Raw genomic sequence first — 19,868 nt, forward strand, 5'->3', positions numbered from 1 at the left:
AGCACAACATAAATGAAAACAGTGGCAGGTCAGTTCTCAGAAGAGCTGAAGCTTCACCAAGTCTTATCTTCTGTTTCCTGTTGCAGCACGGAGCTGTTGACATCATGTTCCTGCACATGCAATATGCAAAAAGGGTTCATCATTCCGTTTTGGCACAAACACAACTTCTGCTCGTTGCTACTGATTTTCTGCTGTCCTGCTTTCCTCCACTGGAGCTGGTGTCTGAGGGGAGCCAGGTGTTTCACAGCACTCCCAGTTTTTTGCTCTCTTATGGCTTTCAAGTGCAGCTTGCAGTAAAAACCCAGCAACGTTCAGGGGGCTTTGGGCAGTGTGTGACCCATCCCTTAGGCACAAACTCCATGGGAAGGACTTGTGTGGCAGCATGGCTGACAAACACAGCCTAAACCCCAGGACAGCCCTTCATGCATTTCCACTGGAGTCAAATCTCCAGGGAAATGAGGTTAGGGATGGTGATGATGATGATAATGGCAAATAGTGCACACTCCCCTCGGATCTTGGCTGCCTATCAGGACAGACTTCCTGATGAGGAGATGCATCTGTCTGTCTCCAGTCCCTTCAAGGTATCTGCAAGGCACCATTTTTTGCAATTACAAAGGACTGCAGATGAGAACATGCCCCATAAGAAGCAATCCATCAGCATTTGTCCCAGACTTCTGTCTCTCATTTCCATAATCGTTCTCATCTCAACTCCTTGGACATTAGCAAGCCAAATCTCAGAACAGCTCTGTCAAGTGCTGACACTGGTGGCAGTGGCAGCCCAGGAGCCTCCAGGTTTCTCCTTTTCTGCTCCTGCTGTGCTTTGTTTGCATGGGGATGAGCCAAGGGGGGCACAGGGAAGAGATGGGGGTCAGTGAGTGGATCTGTTTGCTTCCAGTGGGGACTGGAGCTCTGCCAGAGCACTTTGCCAAGGGCTTCTTCATGAAGTTTGCAGAAATCACCTGCCCCAGCCATGCAGCACTGGGGAGGGGGCTCTGTGCCAAGTGCTGAACGGGATGGGAGCACATCCACGGTGACGTTGGTGCCTTTCCTGTTGCTGGCAGTGCCACGTAGAAAAGAGGAAGGGCAGCCCCGTGGGGAGCACTGCACTGGTTGCAAAAGTCTGGGCGCACCCCAGAACACTTTCCTTCCAGTCCCTCAGCTTCCACTGGCTCTGTTCTTCCCAGGAAAATGGGACCCACTGTGCTCCCCTTCCTCCCATGTGCTGTACAGGCCATTCTGCTTTCTGAGGAAACAAACCCATCCCAGTGCCTTTCCCAGGGAAAAACCCCATCCTACTTCCTTTCAAAGGGATCAAACCCCATCCCAGTTCTTTTTTAAGAGAACAAACCCCTTCCCAGTGCCTTTCCAAGGGAACAAACCCCATCCCAGTGCCTTTCTAAGAGAACAAACCCATCCCAGTGCCTTTCTAAGAGAACAAACCCATCCCAGTACCTTTCTAAGAGAACAAACCCATCCCAGTTCCTTTGAAAGGGAACAAACCCCATCCCAGTGCCTTTTTAAGAGAATAAACCCATCCCAGTTCCTTTCTAAGAGAACAAACCCCATCCCAGTGCCTTTCCCACGGAACAAACCCATCCCAGTGCCTTTCTAAGAGCACAAACCCCATCCTAGTTCCTTTCAAAGGGAACAAACCCCATCCCAGTGCCTTTTTAAGAGAATAAACCCATCCCAGTTCCTTTCTAAGAGAACAAACTCCATCCTAGTTCCTTTCTAAGGGAATAAACCCCATCCTAGTTCCTTTCTAAGGGAACAAACCCCATCCTAGTTCCTTTCTAAGAGAAAAAAAACCCATCCCAGTTCCTTTCTAAGGAACAAACCCATCCCAGTGCCCTAGCTTGTCCACAGGATCCCTTCCTTTGTCACTGCAGGCAGCACCAAATTGAATTCCAGTAAATGATTAAGCAAGATAACCTGGCTTTGGCAGTTGCAGGGCAGGTCTCCCCCCAGCCCGTGGACTTTGTGTGAGAGCAAACAGAGTCCAGCACCTCTCAGGGCACACAGGCAACTCTCAAAAACATCCTTCCTGCTAAAGTCCAAAGGGAAGTTGGTATTTGCCATGATTTGGGATCACAATAACCTTCTGCACTCTCCTATCTAATCCTGTACTCACCCAAGGTTGGGTTTGTTAAATGTTATGTTTGGTTATTCTTCTAAATGTTTGTTTTGGTTATTCTTGACATGTTTGATAACGAGGAACCAAATGCTGCCTGGCCCATCCTCTCACTCTTGGGCTGCTTTATTGTTGCTGATTCTCATCATTTTATCTTTGGTCTCGTGACATGCAGCTCTCAGGTTTAGTCACATCTGCCATTCCACATGGCCTATTTAAACTGTGTATAAAGGAAAACAACCTTTGTTCAAGGTATTTGCTCTTGATTCTTTTTTTTGCAAGCTGCTGATTATCAGTGTTGTAAAATGAGATGATTTTTTGTGTCATTATTGCTAGAACGTGACTCTAGATTCATTCTCATGAATTATTTTGTCCCAGATACTCTAAGAAATGAGCAGGATTTGTCCCTCTGGTCTCTTCTAGAAAGGTTTCTCAAGCACACAGAGCACAAGCAGAGCAACAAGCCTGAAGCCTGTAGATCCCTCTCAACTGAAATTAGAAATTTTGGAGGAGCTTTGCTACCCATTTCCTGTTGATAGCTCCTGAAAACCTGGATGATCTCATCTTTAGAGTGCACTGAGCTGTCAGATAGAAACAGAAGGTTATCTCCTAGAAGGTCACAGTGAAAGTGGCAGCTTCCCAAGGCCAGGAGATGCTCAGGGCTGGGAGTGTGAGGGCTGCTCGGGTGGCCCCTGTGGTGCCTTCAGGATATTTGACAGAGGAAGGGGCAAGGAGTGATCCTGGCACCTCCAAGGAAGCCCCAGTGGGAAATTTCCTGGCAGACAGAGCAGCTTTAGGACTCCACTGGGTACATCTGTCACTCCACCTCCCTTCCTCCTGCATGGACTGCTCTGGTGCTGTAATTGCCACGGAAACTCTCAGACATCACTGATGCCAGAGGATTTTCTTCCTCAGCCTTTGAAAACAAAGTTAAATATAACCATTCTTCCTCTACAGACAGAGAAACTGAGGCACAGAGGATCTGAAGGAAGGTTAGGCAGCGCGTCACAGACAGTAAATCCCAGGTGTCCTGATTTCCTCTCACCCAGATGAATCCCTAGAACTCACTATCTCCTGTAATAAAGCTTAGCTCAGAGACTTATTCTGAAATGTAATTAATATGCAAAGTGCTTTGATCCCCTCTGATGAAAGATTCTGTGTAATTTGCTACCATTTTTTAAATTAATACCTCTAACTGCAGCAGGAAAATGAAATATGGATAATTCATTTGCTATTTTTGGGGAAAGGACCGAGTCTTTTACTCCAGGAGTTTTAGGTTACAGTCATTTTCAAGAGGAGGGCTGGGAGGTTGCTGCTGCTGTCGAAACACTTTAAAAAGTGAGGATTAACAAACATACAGTGTGTTCTGGGATCCTGGCTCTGGAGGGGTGAGTTCCCCCCCGAGGATGACTAACAGCAGGATATGGGACATCATTTGCATGTTCTCTGCCTCTGCTGCAATCATTTGTGTATTGGATACTTGAATTATACATTACACAGAAGGTCGCCCACTTGCCAAGCTGACAGCCCTGCTGAGCAGAGCACAGCCCTGGACAGGGGGGCTGATGTTATTTCAAGAAATGCTCAGTGCCAGGCTCAAAAAATAATAGTAAAAAAAAAAAAAATAGTTCTGTGTATGAGAGCGGAATTTGTCACTGAATACTTCAGGGATTGTTTACTCATTCTGATCACGCTCCTGCTAGCTCTGACTCTCACCTGCTTTGCATCTGCTTCTGTTCTTGTCCTGAGGTGAGTTTGATGCTGCTGGGAGGTGACAGAAGTCATCCCTACACATCCCTACATCCCCAGTGCTCCCTCTCGCAGGAGATCCAGCCCAGGCAGGGACACATTCCCCCTGCTCTGCCTGCTGGGGCTGCCTCTGGTATTCCACAGAAATCCCAGCTTGGAAGGGACCACAGAGGGTCCCTGGTGCCACCTCCCTGCTCCAGCAGGGCCATCCCAGGGTACAGGGCACAGGACTGCATCCAGAAACTTCTGGAAGATCCACAGTGAGGGAGACTCCATCCCCTCTCTGCTCTCTGTTCAGGGCTGGGCACTGCACAGGAAAACTCCTTCCTCGTGTTCAGGTGTATCCGTTTCTATCCATTGCTTTTTGTCCCTGCTTTCCAAAGGAGACAAGAGAGTTCCCTGCTCTCCTTGCAGCCTGCTTGAACTGTTCTTCACTGACAGAAAGACACCAGGGGTGCTTTTTCTACTGCCCTGCTCAGAAAAAAAGTCCAAACCCCAAAAACTCTACTAAAAGCCCACAAAGTCATTTTTGTACCTCTCCTGTCCAGGAGGACAAACCTCACAGCATCTCCCACTGCTGCCAGCCTCTCTGAGAAATCATCCTTCACGAACTGAAATCCCATGAGAGAAGCAGTGATCACACTTTTCCCCTTCACAATATTATTTTTTCTGGCAGTGCTGACCGCAAGGAAACAAACGAAAAAAAGGAAGTGATTCAAAGCTAAGTGACAGAGTGCACTCATCCATCATCTGATCAGCTTTCTGCTGGTGGTCACACTACCTTGCTGTACCCAGGCTTAAAATTTAAGTCTGTGTCATCCCAAATTCCATTTCCCAAGCTAAAATACTGGATTTAGTAACAGGTTCCTGCAGGCCCTGTGCCTTTCTTCTGCTCTGGATTGGTCACAACTGGACAACCCATGGCAGCGGGAGCCATTTCATCAAACGCATTCTTCCACAACCTGTTTTTTTCAATTTGGCTGTATCAGAAAGATGTGAACAATTTTCTTTGGTATTTTCACTGAGAGCTCAAATCTTTTAATTAAGAATTGTTCATTAGACCACATTCACATTTCCCCTTCCCTTCTTTTCCTTTCCCTTCTTTTCCCATGGTTTCAAAATCTGAATGGAAGCTGCAAAAGCCCATTGAGAACCTCTGACATTTCCTTCTCCCCGTGCTTTGCTGGCTGACAGTCAGAGCTTCCAGGACAAAAAGTGTTGTGATGGGTAATTCAAGAGCTGCTTCTCTTATTGAAGTCCCCAGTGCCTGCAGGGCAGGTGGATTTCTGGGGAGGTGGCCTCATTACCCAGCAGAAATCAGAACCTCTCATCTCCCCTTGGAATTGCAGTTGCCTGCTCTCCTTCTCACTGAGCCAGGCTCCTGCCTGATGCAACTCTAAATTTTCCCATCAATTTTAATCAACTGTTTCCAAACAGATTCCCAAGAAAACCACAAGCACTCCCGACCTGCTCCAGGTGCAGTGCTTGGCATGGAATGTGCTGTTGCCAGTGGCTCTCTGGCCCCCACAGTGACTCCATCCAATATTCCACTGGATTCCAGGGAAGCTGCACACATTTACTCCAGGCAAGAGCCTGGTCCAGAGCAGAAATTCAGCTATTTTGTCACTTTAAAAACAAAAGTCATCGTTTTTCAGCGTAATGTGCCATCCTCCTGTTTCTAAGTAAAAGATACATCACCAAACCCTCAGGGGGAAGGGCTGTGTGAGTAATAGCAATGGCAGAGTCTGCATCCCAACCAGCGTGCCAAACAATATTCCAAGAAAATACTTCTAAGTTACAGGAGTTGCGTAAGGCTGATTATTATTTTTGAAGCACAGAAAACCAAGTCCAGTTTCTAAAAAAGCAAACACATATTTTTAGCCTTGCTGGTCTCTTGATCTCAGACTAATGAGAACCATCTGCACTGGGCCTGGCTGACGTTGCTGGTAAATAACCTTTCACTGCAACATTCCAGATGTTTCAGAGGCTCCTCTGTGGAGCAGAGTTTGTCTCCCTGCCTGTCATCTCCCTTTCTGCCTTTCCTGTCCATGTTTGCTTCAGGAATATACATTCCTTCAGTAAAAAGTTTTTTTTGTTAAAAATAGCTGCTCAGGATTTTTTTGCCTAATCTTCGTTAGGGTTCTTGCTTGCCAGCAGAGAATGAAAGCTTTTGTTCCTTAGTGCCAGGGTTGAAAGACAAAATTGGAGATTTGAGAAAGAAGCTACAGGATTTAGACTAAAAAACAAACCAGAAATCAGTTGGAGATGGATTTCTACCTCATCTTGATCCCTCTGAGGATTCCAGCTATTGAACAGACACATTCCTTTTGGTATTGAGAAATTCAAATGTGACAAACGTTTACGGAATACACAAATGTACTTTTTTGCTGAACAAGGTATCTCGCTAGAAAACCTTTGCAAATCATTATGTAAAGGAGTCCTGTGGTTTGCTTTGCTGCCTCTGCTGTGACATATCCTGGTACTGCCTGTTTCCTATGCAAAGAAAACATCCCCACACACACGGGTCACTTTTTGTCCCAGCCAAGCTAAGCTGAGCCAGACCGTGGGAGGAAAATAAAGGGATTTAAAACCATCCTTTGACCTTTCTGTTATCTCCACCTGGAGCCTGCCTGAAATCTGATGTGTTACAGCTTCATTAAGGCTGTAACTTGGGCTGGGGTTCAGTTAGATAAGAAAAGCTCAGGTGTCAAACCTCCTGCTCGGGTCTGGGAGCTGCTGTCTGAACCATCCACTCCTGGTGCAATGAATCCTTCCTGAGCAGTAATTACCCCGCAGAATGCACTCTCCACTGGGTAATTCCTTCATTTGAAAAACCTCGTGTCACTGCCCCAGTGTAAAAGCTCTGGAAGGTACAGGAGAGTCTGTCTGGTTTTTTTCTGAAGGGTTTGGGGCTGTGAGGCTCCTCAGGGCTCTGCTTTAAGTGGGGCATTGTGATGGCAATTGCTGCAAACTCCGATTTTCCGAGGCTCTGTGGGCTGGGACACGCAGCAGAACTGAGCACGGGGCTTTAGCCAGCGCTCCTTTGTTCTTCTGTTGCCTGTTATCAAATTTGTTTCATAACAAAGGTTTCCTGAGCTTGGGGGTTTTGTGTGTGTTAATACTGGTAATATGATTTAAATATTCTGATGATTCATTTTCACTCCAGAGAGCTGAATCAGCCATGTAGAACATAACTTGCTTCTCCCAAACCGTTACCTTTTTCATCTTTTCTCGTCATTTCTATAAGGGGATGATTCATGCTCCTCTTGTATTTACCATTTGAGAATGTGCCCCACTCATTCAGCTATTTTCACTTCTTGTTCCTCTTTTTCAAGAAAAACAAAACGAAGAAGAAACAAAAGCGATTGCTGATCGATGAGGCACATCCCACTGGTGAGCATGGCAGGTGAGCTAAACCTGAACTGGACAGACAGGAATAAAAGAGGAAAAAAATGCCTTGGATTATTAAATTGATCAGAGGCCAAATTGAGAAGTTCAGCCCCTGGCACAAATTTCACACATTTTTGAAATCCTGTGTGTTCAAGTCAGGGGCTGTGTTGGAATAAATGTGCTCGAACATATTCAGTATAACTTTTTTTTTTTTCCTTTTGCATATTGGACAGAATTCCCTTATTTTATTCAGTTATTCAATTCAAATTTGTTTCTTCTCCAGCCTGGCTATAGTTGTGACAGGCTCAACCCATTAATTGGGGGATGGCAGTGTTAATTATTGATTGACCTGATTACACGAGAGCATTCTCAGAGATGGCTGTGAGATACATAAAAACGTAAGGAAATAACTGTGACAGGCTGTGGGAAAACACTTGGACTCTTGTCCTCAATTTCCATGAGACACTGTGCTTCTCAGTGGTGAGATCAGTTTTAAACTCAGAGAGCATCTCTTGCCTTCCCTCTCTCACTGCCAGCCTCACCAGAACCAGGGTCCCCCTCCAGGTGAGGCTGGGACCATCCAGGTGAGGCTGGGATGATCCAGGTGAGCTTATGACCATCCAGGTGAGGCTGGGATGATCCAGGTGAGCTTAGGACCATCCAGGTGAGGCTGGGACCATCCAGGTGAGGCTGGGATGATCCAGGTGAGGCTGGGATGATCCAGGTGATGAGTTTAGGATCATCCAGGTGATGCTGGGACCATCCAGGTGAGGCTGGGATGATCCAGGTGATGAGTTTAGGACCATCCATGTGAGGCTGGGATGATCCAGGCGAGGCTGGGACCATCGTGGGACTCTCTGGTTGCTCGTGCCCTCCAGGAGATGCCTCACTCAAAGGAAAGTCTCCCCCAGTTTTCAACCATTTCCATTTTAGGGCTCCCCTCATGCTTTTAGGGGTGGCTTTTCTGGGATTTTAATGGCAATGGAGTTCTTACAGCACAGCAGCTGTAAGAAGCCCTCTCGCAGAAGTGTGTTCGTGAGAGCATCCCTTGGGCTGGGCCTCTCTCTAAACAGAGCTCTGGATTTTGAGCGGCGGCCAAGGTGAAATCACAGCTGGAGACAGGCTCCAAGAGCCACGGGGCATCTGTCCACACATGTGGCCACCCCTCAGGAGAAACGTCCCATGTTTGGGCAAATTCGTTTGAGCCAATGCTGCTGTGTGACCTCACTCCTCATCCATCCCCACCAAGAAACATTCTGTCCAACACTTCAGAGGACAGCACGAACCTGGCCTCACCTGGAGGTTTCACAGCAAGGCCGTGACATCAGCTCAGCCCTGCGTTTTATCAAGTGGCCCATGAGCAACGTGGGAGGGTCAGGAGTGGTCATGACAAGGCATTTCAGGGACAGAGAAATGGATCATCAGATCCATCCCCCCTGCATCTCACACCCTGTCCCCCTCGAGTGGCAGAGAGGTGACTCACCCTGCCCCGTGTGTGCTCCTGGAAACAACACCGTGGGCCAAAGCTTGGCTTTTTCCACAGCCTGGAGGTTTTCATGTCCCAAAGAGCCAAGTGTTCTTCTCCCCTATGAGTAATGCTGTGTTTTCACTGACCGCTATTACACACTCACCACCTCCCTCCATCACATGAGGGAACCGTGTCATTTTGCAAACATTGTCACAAACTGCAGGGCACAGAATGAATAAGCAGCTCTGGATTTACCGACACAGGGGGGGAGATTTTTGAACGCTTATGGTTTAAACACCACGATTGGTTATAAACACCTTGGAAGCTCAGACTAAAAAAAGCAAGGAAAAAGGACCAAGAGTAACAAAGGGACTCAGCTGGAGCATGTGCAGTGTAATATCCACTGGAATTTCTTTGTGCCTTGCCTTCTTCCCGACAAGTTTCTTTACTTTTTGATGTGCTCTCGTGAAGGGTCACTCTTGGGTCCCCACACTGAGTTACTCCATGGTCCAGGAATGCAGGAATTGTGGTTTTTTTGATAACAGAAACCTCACTTTATTTCCGACAGTTTCCAGTTGCTTTTGCTGTTACATCCTCCCTTTCTGTCCCCTTTGAACACCATTAGATGTGGGACAAATTTAGACCTGGAGGGTGGCAGAAGTGGCAGAGATGAGCAGTGGAAGTACAGCAGGAGGATTTCCCTTGACTCCTGCACTTAGCACGGGACTTCAGGAGGAGACAGAAATGCCATTTCCATCAGCTCTGCAGCTTTCAGCCCTAAAACTCCTGTATTATCTCAAGGTGGCTTTATCCACCTAAAGCTATTTGTGTGTTGTGTGAACATGAAATTCCTTCTCACAGCAGCTGGTCACTGGCTCTACAGACCCTTCCTGGTGGAAGCTACAAACGAGTGGAGAACAGGTTTGTGGCGGCTCCAGGACAGGGGAAAGAGGCCAAACTCCAGCTCTACCCCTTCCAGTTCTGTCCTGTCCTCATGGGCAGAGTAATTCCAGGCTCAACACCAGCCTCTCGTGTGCCACGTCCGTTTATGGAGCCTTCACCTCGCTGGAAACAAGAACAGAAGAACAAATGGCAGTGCCTCAGCAGCTCTTATCTCAATCTTTATGAGAATGGATGGTTCTGGGAATCTGAAGCTCTTACAGAGTCACTGCGCCCACAAAACGCTGACATCACCTGACAGGCAATAAACCCGAGGCTCATGTTTCTGGGGAGGAGAACACGCCTCTCCCTGCTCCTTGGTGCGAGCTACGTCATTTGTTTTCTATTCAAATTCAGCCTCCTCCCACGGAAGCCTTGCCTTGCCCTACCGGCCATCAAGAGATGTTATTGAGAAAATACCCGTCCCAGCGATAGGAAGAATAATTTCCCATAAGTGTATTTTATTGTGTATCTAATGCCTTTCATCTTGAAGTATGAGAACTTTACAAATACAGCGATTTTATTGAATAAATACCCTTATGCCTAGTGCAAGGCATGATTCACAGCAGATTAATAGAGGCAATTAAATGTAAGATTAAATTGCCTAAACCATTTGCCCTACTAAGCTGATCCCAGGGTTGTGAAGTGTATCAGTGCCACTAATTCCCGGAGATTTTCCTTTGCAGGCAGGTATTTAAGGATTTTGAATATCAAATCCAGGTATCCCAGGCTGGCTCTGTAATGCCTGTAATCATGTTAAAACGCAGCACTAAGCAACTTGCCCGAGGCAGCTCGGTGAGTCACGCAGGAGAAAGCAGAACTTCTGCCTTGCAGGAGCTGCTCAAGCAGAGTGGAGCCTTGCAGAACTGGGATGGGGCACTGTCCACGCTGCAAATCCTGCGTTTCAGGCCGTGACAAGCATGTGGTGGGCGCTGTGACAGGCGAACACACGGGTCCAGGGTCACACGGCGCTGGCTGCTGGCACAGCTGGTGGCAAAGCCCAGCTGCAGCTCCGGGAGCCTCACGTTTTGGAGCGTTTGGAGCTCTCTGCCCGCAGCGTCAGGACGAGATGGGAGCTCCAGGCAGCTCGTGGTGAGGAGCCCGGAGTCCAGGCAGTGCCCCCTGTGCTCCTCTCTGTGCAGGACTGGCACCCAGTGCTGCCAGCCCCGGCTGTGCCAGCCCCTGGGAGCAGCCAGCAGAGCAGGGAGCTGAGATCTCCTCAGGCAGGGCTGGGACAAAGGGGTTTTCCATATTCCCCAAAGTCCACCAGGGTCCAGATGTGTCCCCAGTTGAAATATCCAAGCTCTGACGCCAACTCTTTCCACTCGTGGCCCACAGAAATAAACGTACCAGGTTTTCCAGCCAGGCTCTCCAGGAATGAGACCTCAACCCAGAGCTGCTTTTCATGCTCTTAGGACTTACCCTCCTGCCACCCTGTTCCCCCTTCTCATCAGCTCTGAGAACAAGGATTTGAGGCAGTCTGAGCTCAGCCAAACCCTGGCCAAAGGGTTAAATCTTGGGATTTAAATGCATAAAAAAGAATGTTTTCATTGAAGTGTGAGTCATCAGTAATTCTATATTGTTTGTGTTCTCTTTATCATGACCTTTCATCTCTGAAACCTTTTTTTGTTTCCCTTTCTTTCTTTTTATTTCTCTCCATTTTTCCTTCCTTGCTCACTCGCTTCTTTTTATTTCTCTCTCTCCCTATGTATCTTTCCTTCCTTTTTCCTCCTGTTTCTTATGAATCCGTGCCTCTGTAAAATCTGTCCAAATATTTACAAAAGGAAATGCTGGGTTGTGAAACTGAATTCAGAGAAAATGTTACACATGCTGAAGAAATGCATCCAGCACGGTTTCCAAATGTTCCCACATGCATTTTTGTCCTGTGTCTCAAGTGTTGGGGCTTGATACTTCGTACCTTTATTCAGGCAAAACTTGCACTGAAAAGGCAGCGAGATCCAGGCTGGGGTCTGTTCCAGGGGTGCCGTAATTCTGGAGTGCTTCCATTTGATTTTGGCCATGGGTGACTGGTTAAAAAGCCTGAATAACCAGTGGGACTGGGTAACTGGTTTGTGCAATGGGCCCGTTCCAGGCCAGGGGTTGGTTCACTTGTCACCAAGCTGGGACAAACTGGCATCGCTGTCAGGCAGAGCAGGAGCTCTCTGCAGCTCTGTCACCTCCAAAAAAACATCAGCCAGGCTGCACTGGGAGACCCCTGGTCCCTGGAGGAGCCAGGACAGGTCTCAGGTCCTGCTGAGACCAAAAAAAACCCACACTCAGCTGCGCCATGATCCATGAAGTCATTTTCCCAAGAAGTCCTGAATGCTCACATGTCCTCATGTCCTCGGACATGTTCTGGCAGAGGAACAGGGAACTGCTTAAGCCCCGGGGATAATGGGAGTGGGTCCCATCTGCTCGCAGAAAAGCGTCACCTCCCACCCCCACACTCCATGCTCATGTTTCTATTCTTACCCTCACAAAGGCGTCCTGGCCCCAGCGCAAAAGGGATTGTTTGGGAGGAAGGGGTTAATTTTGTGTTTCCTGGCTTTTGTTAGGGCAGGAAAATGAACCCTTTAGCAAGTCATTCAAGGCGGTATGAGCTTCTAAAAGCCACTTCGGGCCTGTTTTGTATTCTGCTTTCTTGCATTCTTTCGGCAGGTTTATTTAAGAAAAGAAAACAAAAATAAAGCAAGGAAATAGCCAGCCCAGGATTGTGAGTGATTAAGTACACACTGCCACATGTGATGAATTTTTTTCTTCCTGATTTACACCGGGTATAAACAAGACCAGATTCCAAAGCCTCACAGTTACATAAGTGCATCGAAAAGCAATTATCATTGTTGTGGAGATAAATTCCCTTTGTGCAAAGGCCTCCGTGGGGTGTCATCCCTGCACTGGCTCAGAGCAGCCAAGGTACCTGGCCCAGGCCCCTGGCTCGTGTTCAACGTTCGTGTGGTGCTGGTTAACATCATGGTGAGAGAAGTGGATGTCATTGAGAGTCCCTTGGCTGGGCAGGTGGCAGGCCTGGAAATTTCTTTAAACTCGGGAAGAATTGAAGATGCCAGACTCGGGGATAAAATATCTCTGTTTTTCAGATTTGTGGGACACTGAGAAGGGTTTAGGACAAGGAGGGAAAAGCCTGTCAGTGGCACAGGGATACCTGTGAGCCAGACATGGGGTGGAATAGAGGCTCTTTATTCCCTTCCAGCCCAAACCATTCTGTGATTTCATTATTCTAGGGATGTCCCCAGTTCCTAATCCCACAGGGGTTCTCCACTGTGGCTGGACAGACTCTTTGCCTCTCCCGTGCCCCTGCCAGGAGATGCCTTAAATCGCTCCCACATCACACTCCAAAGGAGAAACGTGAAACAATTTCTGGGTACAGGCCCACAGAAAGCTCCGTGTCTGAGGTCCATTTCCTCCGGGAAAAATGATGAACACAGCCCTGTCCCGTGGCCATCTGTGGTGCTGGCTTGTGCTGCGAGAAGCTGGCAAGGAATCCATCGTGGAGAATTCCTGCTGCTCATCTCCTTAGAGCAATCTGGGCAGGCTGGTGTTGGACAGATGATGTGCAAGGTCACCAGAGCTCGGTGGCACGGTGATATCTCATCTTTTGAGGTGCTGGCTGGGAGCACATCCAAGGAGGGCAGCTGGGCCTGCTGCCACCAGGGGTGAGGTCCCTGTGGTGGGACATGTGTCACCTGCCCAGCTGGTGGGTCCTGAGGGGTCCCTCTGCCAGCAGGGCTGCTGTGATGGAGAGGAGTCGTTTCCCAGCACCCGAGTGTGTGAGTGTTCCTCCTGCAATCTGCTTCCAGCCCACCGCTAAAAGAACAACAATAAATAAACGGAATGAAAAGTGCAATCCTGTGTTTATTTTAAAGGAACGTGTTGAAATAACAGATTCATTTTGAGGCTGCAGTTCTGGCAGAAAAACCCAGTGCTCAGCAGAGCAGAGACAATCCTGTGGGTGAGCCAGAGCTGGCACTCACCCACCCGTGCCCTTGTCCATCCCCCTCCTCCTGGACCCCCTTGGGCACCTGGAAAACCCTGGAGATGTCAGTTAGACACAGAGCCCAGCTGGGCTGAGGTGGTCACAGCCGGGGGGACTTGGGGGAGACAGAAAATGCGAGGAGTGGGAGCCTGGTGGGGCAGGAGGGGGAGAGGAGCCCTGCGGTGAGGGGTGGGTGGGCGCAGAGGTCTCCTCCAAAAAGGAGCAGCTGGAGGGGGGGTGAAGTGAAAACACAGAACTGCAGAATGGGGCGAGGAAGGAGCAGCTGGGAGCAGCGGGGCAGTGCGGGGGGAACAGGAATTGCTGGGGAAAGGGACGGGGTGATGGGCAGAGAGCGGCCAGGAGGGCTGGGGACACCCAGAGGGGACCCACAGAGCAGAGCAGGGGAAGTGGCAGCAGCGCTGACTGGAAGCCCTGAGTAAGAAACACCCGAGTGGCTCGGTGGAAGTCAGTCATCCACGGGAAAAAAAAAAGAAAACTTTTGGGAAGTGCTGATGCACCAAAGAGTGGGGGAAAAAAAAGAGAGCTCCCACCAGCGCCCTGCCGGTTACTGGGCAGCCCTGACCCCTGGGGGAGTTCTCAGTGGGGAAAAATGAACTTTGTATGGGTCTGCTACGTTTGTTTTTTTTTTTTTTCTATAGCCATGAAACATGATGGGAACTCTCAAATATGTGTTTACATTATAAATATATACACAAATATATGTGTACACATATATATTTATGTGTGTGTGGGTTTGTCTGTACATGCAGATATGCCTATGCACGAATACAAATGTATGTATGTGCATGCTCGTTCCTTTATACATATATTTTAGGAGAATAATCACACCCTCATCCAAAGCTCGACATCCCCACGCTGCTGCTCCTTGCCTTGAATTCTGTGGGAAAGGAGGGAGCAGCCAGTGCTGGGGGGTGGAAGGATGGAGCCGTGGGACAGCAGGGAGGGGACGCAGCCCGGGCGCTGCCGTGCTGGGTGGGCTGAGTGCGGAGACACAGAATCGTTCAGCTCGGAAAACACCCCCGAGAGAAGTGAGTACAACCATCAAACCCCGCCACACCGCGTCCCTGCGGCCCCGGGGGCCGGACACAGCGCGCGGGTGCGAACATGGGATTTTTCAGAGAGTCTCAGCTTGGTTTGGGTTGGAATGAGCCTTAAAGATCATCTTGTGCCACGCTCTCACCTGAGCGGGGAGAGGGGCAGAATCCCCCCCTCCTCTGCTGCCTGGGCTGGGGGATCAGCCCAGGGCACGGGGGATTTCTTAGGATATATATATATATATATATATATATATATATATATACACTTTATATATATATACATTTTATATATATATACACTTTATATATATATACACTTTATATATACTTATATATCTATATATATATTTTTTTTTTATATATATAGTCATATATATACTTTGTATATACTTTTATATGTATAGAGGTATATATACTTTATATATACTTTACATATACTTTATATATATATATACTTTATATATACTTTATATATATATATACAATATAAAATTATATATTAAATATAAAAATATATAAATATATCTATACATAGATAATTATACATTATATAAATATACAAATATGTTTTAAAATGCAAAATTATTCATATATATATCCCCATACAGATACATATACAGGTATATGTATATATATATACATATTTATAAATATATAGGCACACATATGCACATAGACATAGGCATATATACATACACACACCTATTAATACATAACATTATATTAATGATTATATTATTATTAATATAATTATATTATATACTTAATTAATATATAACATTATATATACATTAATACATAATGTATATATAAAAATACACATGTATATGTGAATGTAGATGTATATCTTTACACATGTGTATATATGTATATATACATGTATATATTATGTATATGTATGTATCATATATATTTATATACTTTTGTGTATTTACATATTTTATACATTTATATATTTTATATGTTCTTCTATATTTATCTATTTATATATATTTACATATAAAACATATTTTCACATTATATATATATATATGTATATAGAAACACAAAAATACAATATATATTTATATATAAATATATAAATATATATTTATTCAAATATTTATATATCTGTATTGTTATTTTTATATTTTTATATAATATTTTATACTTATATGCATTTATATCGGCGGGGTGTGTGTGGTACAGCTGTGCGTGCACACGTCTGTGCGTGCACAGGTGTGTACAGGTGTGTGCAGGTGTGTGCAGGTGTGTACAGGTGTGTGCAGGTGTGTGCAGGTGTGTGCAGGTGTGTGCAGGTGTGCAGTGGGGGGGTCTCTCACACACACACACACGTGTACAGGTGTGCACAGGTGTGTACAGGTGTGTGCAGGTGTGTACAGGTGTGTGCAGGTGTGTGCAGGTGTGTACAGGTGTGTGCAGGTGTGCAGTGGGGGGGTCTCTCACTCTCTAACACACACAGACACACGTGTACAGGTGTGTGCAGGTGTGTGCAGGTGTGCAGTGGGGGGGTCTCTCACTCTCTCTCTCTCTCACACACACACACGTGTACAGGTGTGTGCAGGTGTGTGCAGGTGTGTACAGGTGTGTGCAGGTGTGTACAGGTGTGCAGTGGGGGGTCTCTCACTCTCTCACACACACAGACACACGTGTACAGGTGTGCACAGGTGTGTACAGGTATGTGCATGTGTGTGCAGGTGTGTACAGGTGCGTGCAGGTGTGCAGTGGGGGGTCTCTCACTCTGTCACACACACAGACACACGTGTACAGGTGTGTACAGGTGTGTGCAGGTGTGTGCAGGTGTGTACAGGTGTGCAGTGGGGGGCTCTCTCTCACTCACACGCACAGACACACGTGTACAGGTGTGTGCAGGTGTGTGCAGGTGTGCAGTGGGGGGGTCTCTCTCTCACTCTCTCTCTCACTCTCTCACACTCACACTCACACTCACACTCACACTCACACTCACACTCACACTCACACTCACACACCGGCGCGCTCCCGGCCGCCTCGCGGGCGATGACGTCACACCGGCGGGGCCGGGCGCGCCCGCGCTGGCGCGCGGCCAGGGTGACGTCACCCAGCCCGTCCCGCCCCCCCGCCCACGTGACGCGGCCCCATTGAGAAAACGCCGTCCCGCCGGCGCGGCCCCGATATAAGCGCGGGAGCGGCCGGGACACCGGGACACTCGGGGACAGCGGCACCTCCGCGCACTCTGCCCTCCCTCCCTTCCCACCATCCATCCATCCATCCATCCATCCATCCATCCAGCCCAGCCATGGTGAACCTGCGGGTGTGCGCGCTGGAGTGCGAGGCGCTGCGGGCGCTGCTGCAGGAGCGCGGCGCGCAGTGCCTCGTCCTCGACTGCCGCTCCTTCTTCTCCTTCAACGCCGCGCACATCCGCGGCTCCTGCAACGTCCGCCTGAGCACCATCGTGCGGCGCCGCGCCAAGGGCGCCCTGGCTCTGGAGCACGTCGTGCCCAACGAGGAGCTCCGCGCCCGCCTGCGCCAGGGGCTCTTCCACACCGTGGTGCTGCTGGACGAGCGCAGCGCCGACCTGGAAGCGCCCAAGCGCGACAGCACCATGCTGCTGGCGCTCGGCACCCTGTGCAGGGAGGCCCGCGGTGCCCGCATCTGCTTCCTCAAGGGTGAGTGGCCCCGCGGGCGCCGGAGGGGACGGGGGCGCCGGGCCGGGCCGCCCCGCTCGCCCCCCGGCCGCGCGGCGCTCACCCCGCGCCCCTCTCTCCGCTCTGCCCCCGCAGGAGGTTACGAAGCCTTCGCGTCCGCCTGCTCCGAGCTCTGCACCAAGCCGGCCGCCCCCGCCGGGCTCAGCCTGCCCCTGAGCGCCAGCCCCGCGCCCGGCAGCGCCGACTCGGGCTGCAGCTCCTGCGGGACGCCGCTCTACGACCAGGTGAGCGCCGGGGGGAGCGGAGCGGGGAGCGGAGCCGCCGCCGCGCCGAGCGGGGAGCGGAGCGGGCGCTGCCGCGGAGCGCCGGCCGGCCGTGACCGGGGCTCTTCCTCTCTCTGTTGCAGGGCGGGCCCGTGGAAATCCTGCCGTTCCTGTACTTGGGAAGCGCCTATCACGCCTCCCGCAAGGACATGCTGGACGCTTTGGGGATCACGGCGCTGATCAACGTCTCGGCCAACTGCCCCAACCACTTCGAGGGGCACTACCAGTATAAAAGTATCCCCGTGGAGGACAACCACAAGGCGGATATCAGCTCCTGGTTCAACGAGGCGATCGATTTCATCGGTAAATGAGCTCTTTTTGCAATCCGCGCTTTTTTTCTGGGTTAATGTCCCCTGGGGTTTTTTTTTGGCATGGCTTTTCCTCAGTAAATCCTCCGCTTGAGATTGGGGAATAGCATTCCAGTGGGAAGATAAATTCGGGGACCGTTTCCATTAGTTTAATCCTACTCACAGGCATAACCTTAGCTTTGTAAAGCGGTTGGAAATCTTGGTTCGAGAGGCACTGGTCTTGCAGGAAAGAGTGAATTTAAGCGGATCAGTATTAACGTAATCTTGCAAGACTGCTAAAGTGACCTGGAGGAGCTATTAGTATAATTGGAATTGGAGCCCACAGTGAAAATAGCTGCTTTCCTCGGGACAAAGACTCCCTTTGTCTCAAAAGCTCCGGGTGCACCTATTAGGCTAAGGAAGGGATGGATTAAAGAAATGTAAAACAGCAGTCTGTGCTTTTTCCCACCTCTGGAAGCAGTGGGACTTGTTTGCTAACTGTGTGCTTTGATTCTTTCAGACTCTGTGAAGAACGAGGGAGGAAGGGTCTTTGTGCACTGCCAGGCTGGCATTTCCCGCTCAGCCACCATCTGCCTCGCTTATCTCATGAGGACCAACAGAGTCAAACTGGACGAAGCCTTCGAGTTTGTCAAGCAGAGGAGAAGCATCATCTCCCCAAATTTCAGCTTCATGGGGCAGCTGCTTCAGTTCGAGTCGCAGGTCCTGGCCCCCAACTGCTCAGCAGAAGCCGGGAGCCCCGCGATGTCAGTGTTGGACAGAGGGGCATCGACCACCACGGTCTTCAACTTCCCCGTCTCCATCCCGGTTCACACCACGTCCAGTGCTTTAAACTACCTTCAGAGCCCCATCACTACTTCCCCGAGCTGCTGAAAAAGCAGCTGAAAAGCGTGGCCAGGGCTCTCAGACTTGCTGTCTCAGATGTGCAATAACGACAGGGACAGTGTCACTCGTGTTTTGTGGGGAGTCATTTGCGTGTCCCAGACCGGTGTCGTCAGTGGAGAGGAGCTCACCCAGTGCCAGAGAAACCAGGTGTTTCTGACTTCTCAAGCAAACGTCTGGATGTCTGCACAGAGATCAAAAGCTCTTCCTGAGCTGTCCCTCCTTGTCTTCTGTCTGTCCCAAGCCTGCTCTGTGTTTAGTAGCATGCTCACCAGTATTCCCATTCCTGGACACTTTGAGCAACACTGATGCTGTCCCCTTTTATATGACAGTCCTATTTATTTATTTTTACATTAGTGCATTGTTGTTGGGTTTTTTTGTTTTTTTTTTTTTTTTTTTGCCTTCACAAACGTAAAGTTTCAGTTCTAGAGAAACCAAATACCTCAGTATTTTTTGGTACAATAATCCTGTGTTTGTATATCTGTCAGCTCTTCTTGTTTCCCAAGCACTGACATGAAAGCACCAGGCGAGTGCTTTTTTTTTTTTTTGAGTTGCCAAGGGTTGTATGTTTGCTGATTTATTTATGATGTGAAATAATATATTTCTTCTTATGAAGACATAGTTTTGTTACATGATTATAACTTTTTTTATACAAACGGAATAAATTATGATATTTCTATTCACCTGGATTAGATATTCTTTAAAATACTGCATTTCATAGTTACAAAACTCATGTGAAGCTCCAGGGTGAGGAGCTTTAATTTTCAACTCTTCTGGCCTCGGGTCTTGACTGAGAAAAATGGATTTAAACAACATAATTGACTAGAAACTACTGCAGGTTCTTAACCTGAGCTTTTCTTTGTCCCCATGTAATTGTGTGCAGTGGCAGGGAGCCAAGGCTGGCTTCTCAGCTGGGAGTGGGTTTGGCTGCCCTGGTGGCTGTAACAGTTAGAACCAGCTGAGACTTGGGCACTGGGCTACAGTGAATTTAAAATAGTGCTTCTCCTA

The 19,868-nt window shown here is 48.5% G+C and overlaps 1 protein-coding gene across 2 annotated transcripts; it reads left to right on the plus strand.

The window, feature by feature from the left end:
• The first annotated feature begins 16,900 nt into the window (after positions 1 to 16,900).
• Positions 16,901 to 19,543, plus strand: DUSP1 (dual specificity phosphatase 1). 2 transcript variants are annotated; one of them, XM_053956297.1, is made up of 4 exons: positions 16,901 to 17,371; positions 17,486 to 17,634; positions 17,757 to 17,976; positions 18,481 to 19,543. In XM_053956297.1, exons 1-4 carry the CDS (start codon positions 17,002 to 17,004, stop codon positions 18,849 to 18,851), a joined length of 1,110 nt encoding a protein of 369 aa, XP_053812272.1. In that variant the 5' UTR covers positions 16,901 to 17,001; the 3' UTR covers positions 18,852 to 19,543. The 2 variants fall into 2 exon arrangements, with proteins under 2 accessions (XP_053812272.1, XP_053812271.1); XM_053956296.1 differs by having other exon boundaries at positions 16,901 to 17,634.
• Positions 19,544 to 19,868: the final 325 nt, after the last annotated feature.

The sequence above is a fragment of the Vidua chalybeata genome, chromosome 15, assembly GCF_026979565.1.
Source record: "Vidua chalybeata isolate OUT-0048 chromosome 15, bVidCha1 merged haplotype, whole genome shotgun sequence".
In the NCBI taxonomy this organism is placed as follows: domain Eukaryota; kingdom Metazoa; phylum Chordata; class Aves; order Passeriformes; family Viduidae; genus Vidua; species Vidua chalybeata.